General features: G+C 27.4%; 2 protein-coding genes across 2 annotated transcripts; both read right to left on the bottom strand.

The window, feature by feature from the left end:
• Positions 1–2,095: 2,095 nt before the first annotated feature.
• On the bottom strand, positions 2,096–3,360 carry LOC119666987 (isoaspartyl peptidase/L-asparaginase-like). The gene is made up of 2 exons (XM_038076265.1): positions 3,322–3,360; positions 2,096–3,256 (listed from the first exon to the last, which is right to left on the bottom strand). Exons 1-2 carry the CDS (start codon positions 3,358–3,360, stop codon positions 2,312–2,314), a joined length of 984 nt encoding a protein of 327 aa, XP_037932193.1. The 3' UTR covers positions 2,096–2,311.
• A 930-nt stretch (positions 3,361–4,290) lies between these two features.
• Positions 4,291–5,683, bottom strand: LOC119673088 (probable isoaspartyl peptidase/L-asparaginase GA20639). Its single transcript, XM_038084313.1, has 3 exons — positions 5,638–5,683; positions 5,381–5,425; positions 4,291–5,315 (listed from the first exon to the last, which is right to left on the bottom strand). Exons 1-3 carry the CDS (start codon positions 5,650–5,652, stop codon positions 4,338–4,340), a joined length of 1,038 nt encoding a protein of 345 aa, XP_037940241.1. The 5' UTR covers positions 5,653–5,683; the 3' UTR covers positions 4,291–4,337.
• Positions 5,684–6,960: the final 1,277 nt, after the last annotated feature.

Genomic DNA, 6,960 nt, shown 5'->3' with positions numbered 1-6,960 from the left:
GGGATAATAACGATGTCTTTTCTTGTTGTCAATAACCGCCCATATAATTTACAAAGTAAAAGTATAGAAATTGTTATATATTTAACAATATTTACATTAAAATTTTAATTTTATTTTATTTTGTTGTAGTTATTCACATAGTTTCATAAATTTTAATTTAAGCTATGTTGTTATTTCCAAAGTCAATCGAGATAGTAATTTGTAATCAAAATATTTATTTAATTTTTAAAAACAACTAATTTATTTATTGTATTTGTTTCCTTTTAAAGGTATAATAGTTATACTAATTTAGCAATAACAAATTTATTAACAAAAATAATTACATAATTTTGTGTCATCTATGGAAATATATTTAAATTTATATTCCTCCTCAATGAAATTTATCGAAACAATCGGTTTCAAATAGAAGTATATATCTTATAATGCAGTTTAATTTATAATTAAAAAAATTTGGCATTTAATTTTTTATATATGAAAAATGTTAAAATATATATATTAAAATACCTTTTCGTATATATTTTAAACTTAACAAAATCCTAGACCAAATTTAATAAAATTTTTAGATTAATTTTAATTCCCTTATAGTATCCAACTGACTTCCAGAATAATTTAAAATACTATATCTGTTATATCTTCATTTTATACTAAATTTATATATATTCAAATATTTTCTAGGTTTCTTATTTCATTTAAAATTTTAAGCGAAATATAAAATTACACATTATTTCTACAAGGTCGGTGTGTAATTGTTAATTTTTTTTTTTTTTTTTTTTTGTAAGATTTATATATTGCATTATATATATCGTTTAAAAAAAAGCATTGTGATGCGTAAAAAACTCAATTTTTATAGATTATATTTAAAAGAAAGAATAGCATTGGAACACTAATCATCTGCATTCATTTTAAATTAAAAAAGAAAAACATATAATAAAAAGTGTAATCAAAAATGTTGAAAAAACTAGATTTAAAAACAAGATACATATATATGTCTATATATGTATAGATATGTTACATATATAAAATGCTGCATATATAAAATAGTTATTATATGAATAGCAATATTATTATAATACTTATAAAAAGCATATGTATTTTCTGAGGAAAAAAGAACAAATGTAAATAAATTTATATAAAATAATGTTTATAAATTCAATAACAACAAATTATAATATTTTCATAAAATATTTTAATTCTTTTGTTACGTCAAATCAAAAAATATTTTTAATGTAAGTGTTTGTACATAACAATTTGTTCAAATTAATTTAATTTTAAAATTTAGTCAAAATAACACATTTCTTAATAATACAAAAAATTTATCATTTAATAGCTAAACTGTATATTATTAATTTTTGAAAAAAATAAATATAAAAAATCATATAAAAATAAACACCAACATTTTTTTTCTAAATGTTGTAAAATTTAATATGAAGCAACAAACTAAATATATATACATATACATAAATATATGCATATATACATTAATTAAATTATAAGTTTTTTATTAATTCCTAATTTTAAGAGTTTTATTAATAACATTTAGATTTTTATACCAAATTTTATGTAATATATAATTAAAAAAAATGTTAAACAAATTTTTTTTTCAATATATTTAAAAAGTCAAACATATTGTATATATATACATTTACACATATATAACTAATTATAAATAGGTATGTTATAATCTATGTACTGATCAAACATACCAAAATCTATTATTAAATCTTAAAATAGCCATTTGCAAATTAAAATAAGTCATAAATTTAATTTATGTAATGTTGTAAAATTTAGTAAATTTGCATGTAACTGTATATTATAAATTATACTAATATATACTTCTGTGGGTATATAAAATATTTAATTTAAAAAATCAATAAAAAAAAATATTTATAAACAAATATTTGAAAACTTTATTTATTAGTAATTAGAATAATTTTGGAATTAATAAGAGGACATCGATTAAGTAATTCCTTGAATTGATTAAGTAAGTAGGATTAAGTAATGTTAAAACAACTGTAAATAATAATAATGCAACGATTCCTAAAAGGTATACAGTAACAAAATTAATATACATAGACTTTATTTTTAATTAAAATAGTCGTTTTTTATTTAAAACAACATTACCCCTTCGAGAATAACTATTCTTTATAGTACAGTAATAGTCAAAACAATAGGACTCGCTTGACAAATGCATAACAATGTAACGTTAAAAATTCGTTAATCCAAATATGCAATTATTGTTCACAAATATGATTCAATATCCGGAAACCTTTTTGACATATTTGGATTAATATTTTAATTATACGCTTATTGTCTACGTTACTTCTTCTGATTCAAATTCATCTTTTACTATACCACAACATAAAGATATATCGTTATGATATGCCCAAGCCATTTCTGGTGTGGAGAAATATATTCCTAATCCACCACACCTATCTATTGTTATAACGCCAGCTTTATGCCTCAAACGTTTCTCCATGTTTACTATTACAAATTCGCTAGCCTCTTGTGCCGTCAAATGTTGAAATTGAATCAATGCAAGAATTTTTGAGGCGACATTATAGCGCATTATGGTTTCGCCAAGACCAGTAACTGATACAGCGCCTACTTCATTGTCAGCATAATTGCCAGCTCCTAAAAGTGATGAATCTCCTATACGACCTGACATTTTTCCATTTACCCCACCAGTTGATGTAGCAGCAGCCAAATTACCACAAGTATCAATGGCTACAGCACCGACTGTGCCCGGTGCAATGGGATTTTCACAATTTTCTTTTAATTTTTTACGTTCAGCTTCTTTTTTTTTAAATTTATTTAAATTTTCCAAAGCACTTGGTGTGACTAGTGCACCTTCTGGTAACATTTCAAAACATTGTTCTATAGCAAAACACATTGCACCTTCACCTGCCAAATATTTATGCCTAGTTTTTTCCATTACTTTTCGTGCTAATGTTACAGGACTATTAATATTTTTTATTAAAGAAACGCAGCCAGCATTTAAGTCAGCTCCATTCATTATAGATGCATCCATTTCAACATTTCCGTCATAGGTAAGTGCCGAACCAAATCCAGCATTAAACAGTGGATTTTGTTCCAAGGCAACGACTGCTTGATGAACAGCATCAAAGGCGCTGCCAGTTTTGATTAATTCTTCGTAGCCCTTTCTAGCTGCTAACTTAACACCATTTTTATGTTTAACATACGAATCTTCTGGTACTTTACCGGCTCCACCATGCACTAACACCACCGGAACACGTTTCTAAATATGTAAATTATTATATATAATTAAAAGAAAGTATTCTATACAAATACGAAGAGACTTACTACTGATTTACAATAATTTCTTATGACAGTTAAACTCATAGAAAATAAAAGAAATTAAAATATATTTAAAAAAATAATTTTTTTTTTAAATTTATGTTTGCTATAGTTTATTGTATTTTTATCGTACAAAAAAAAAAAAGATTTATATGCAAAACAATGTCTAATAATATTAAGGCATTCAGTTTTGCTAGAACTAGTTTTTTTGCAATTCTTCAGAAACAGATATACTCATTTAGAATTTATTCTATTTCAAGAACTGTCACTCGATCACTCTAGTACTCACGGACTTCAGTTTGGTGGAGAAAAAAAAAGTGAAGACGAGAAGATTTTTTTAATTCAAGAGATTTTTATGTTCTACATGTGTTGGGAACTAACACAACTCTTGGTCTTTAAATGCTATAAATATTATTTTTATCTAAACATCATGGCATAGATGTTGGTAATTATTCAAAGTTCTACTCCATAGTTTAAACATGTTAGAGAACTACTTTCTAGTAGATCTTAGTCTGCTACAAGATAATATTTTAAGTTTTATAAAGGTGTCAGCTAGTCGTAAGTCTTTCCATTTTTTTGCTGTAAGACAATAGGCTATTAGGCGCAAGTAGATCCGTAGTATTACCATTATAACCTATAAAACTTACTCTATGGTATAACATATAATAAAAAAGTTTATGGATATGATATAAAAAGTATATAGTGAAAAAATATTGATTGTGCAGAAAATTAGCGTGTTTAGGGTTATTCCTTAAAGTATAAATCCTTAAACTGCACCGTGCTGGTAAACAATAATATATAGGTAACATACTTATTTGAAGACTTTTTTTGTAAATTGAATGAAATTTGACTATAATTACAATAAAATTAAAAATATTAATTACCTCATCATTTTTTATGTTACAAATTCAAAATTTATACAATTTTTTATGTTATATATTTTAAATAAATTTTTACAAATATTAAAACATTGTTAATAATATTTTCCTGAAATCTCTTAAAATCCAACAATTAAAAATCATTTATAAGAAACTAAAACTTTTATAAGTAACAATTTCCACTTGATCTTCTCCCTCATCAACTCCAAAGTGCAATTCATTACCACTTTGGTATGCCCAAGACATGCGTTTAGATGTGAAAACAATGCCTAAAGTTCCATTTGCATCAATACTAATAACACCAGCAGTTTGATTGAAACGTTCTTTCATATTTTCCAGCACTTCTTTAGTTGCTTGATGTGCATTGAGACCCCGGTGCTGAACAAGTGCAAGTATACGTGATGCGACATTATAACGCATAATAAACTCACCCGGTCCAGTAGCAGATACAGCACCACTTTCATTATCAGCATAAGTACCTCCACCTAAAATTGGTGAATCTCCAATACGTCCAGATAATTTTCCAGTTATGCCACCAGTAGATGTCGCAGCAGCAACATTACCATTCACATCAATAGCTACAGCGCCAACAGTACCAGGTGAACCAAATAAAGTTGTATCAATATCATTAAGTTTTGTTAAAGCTTGTGTGGCATTTAAACTATTTTTGTAATTTTCAAGAGCTTTAAGAGCAGCTGAAGTGACTAATGAACCCTTTGGTAATATTTCGAAACCTTCTGATTCAGCAAATTTCATTACACCCTCTGCAGCCAGATACCTATGACGTGTTTTCTCCATAACTCTACGTGCCAAGGTTATGGGATTCATTATATCTTGTACCACTGACACACAACCTGCATCTAAGCTTGCACCATCCATAATTGCTGCATCCATTTCAACTGTACCATCCCAAGTTAGCACAGAACCGAGACCTGCATTGAATTGTGAATATTCTTCCATAAAACGCACAGCTTTTTCAACTGCATCAAGACTGCTGCCATTATCTTTTAAAATTTCATAACCTAATCTAGCGGCAAGTTTAACGCCATATTTCTTAAGTGGTATGGATTCATCCGAAACGTCACCAGCTCCGCCATGCACCAACAAAATGGGCTGTAATTGCTTAGGAGAAAAAATTAAAGTTTTTCATTTACTTCTAGCAGATTCATATTAGATAATCTTCTTACTTGTGCTTTAACGTAGTACAAACAATACAGCAAAAAGACTACGACCTGAAAACAATAAAACAATCTAAATTATTTATATTTCTTAAACCTGTTTTTGAACATAAGTAATAGGTAATTGCAAATAATTTTACTTATCTACAAAGATTATCTTAAGTTTTCGTGTAATTGCTTTTTAATTTGTCAATAATATCAGTCAATAAAACTGTATCTCAAAGATACGAATAAAAGCACTAGCTTTTTGCATCGATATCAATTACCTTTAAATTTATCATAGCAGTTAAAAACAACCTAAACAGCACAAAGGTTCAGTGACAACTAAACTAAATTATTTGATTCTTTATTATGTTAGTCCGATAGTTAATAATTGAGTATATAATAAAGGGTAATCCACATATAGCTTTATAAGAATTGAATTGCATATAAAAAAATACCTCTCCCTTATCGGAACTAAACTAGTATATACTGTAAGTTATTGATTATGATAGCGCATACCATACTGTGTCACTAGATATATTTACTTAGGTCGGTGGTATAAAGGGATGTAAAAGTTTGCTTTCTTAGTAGTCTGTAACGTCAAACCCAACCATACGAGAAATATTTGTTGCCTGTGATTTAACAATGATTCAGCCTAGAAAGCGTGTCATCATGAGAACATCAAAAGACTCTTGGCTTGGGTCTTTCCATAAGCCATCCTACTACTTAACACTGCCCAAAATTAAAGGAAATCCAGGTAGTAGTTTTCTAAGCCCTAATGCGTTGTTAAAAGCTTCAAAAGTTCCACAGAACTGTTGCTAAAAGTATTTTTTTGCAACCCAAAATTTACTTTTGCATTCGTTAAAAGCACCTCTATAATTATTCCAGTCTGTTTCTTTACGTACACTTTTTGCCGTTTTGGAGATAATAATGTATTTGCACCTCAGTTATTCCATCTCAGTGAGCAAATCTTCCACTAAATAGATTTAAATTTAACTCGTGGAAAAATGGTATACAACTCACTGCTTTGTCAATATTAGCATTTTCTTGACCAACATCGGAAAAGTCCTCTCGGACTAGCTAGTAACTTGGAATTACTAGCTACCGTAATATTAGTAGTTTCTTCCCTAACACTATTATTCTTAAATAAAGTTAATTTAGTAGGAAAATTGTAATCAAAAATGGATTCACTTCTACTGTTGCTACACAAAATTCATGATGTGAAGTTGCTTTACTGCTTGCCAACAGGTCCAGACCGTGTGTTGCACTATTAGTTTTTAAAACTGTGTTAGTTCATCTTCGTCTTACGAAAAGTATACAAACGTTAGCAACACCACCGATGTGAGGTCTCTTAAGCGGATAAACTGCGATTACCGTCAATCTGTTACTATATAATGTAAATTTTACGTTATAAATTGATTAATTTCACTTTGAATAAAAATCAAAGAAATTATGGAAAGCTAGAAGACTTTTCAGAAAAAAAAAATACTGTAAATCTAAAATTTTTTTTTAAACCATCAAAAATTAAACTTAAGCTTATAATTATTAAATAAATATATGTTGTAACAACCAATAAATATTAAATAATTCATAAAATAGAACCAAAT

The sequence above is a fragment of the Teleopsis dalmanni genome, chromosome 1 (assembly GCF_002237135.1).
Source record: "Teleopsis dalmanni isolate 2A chromosome 1, ASM223713v2, whole genome shotgun sequence".
NCBI classification, from domain to species: Eukaryota; Metazoa; Arthropoda; class Insecta; order Diptera; family Diopsidae; genus Teleopsis; species Teleopsis dalmanni.
This window is presented reverse-complemented; position numbering and strand designations above follow the sequence as displayed.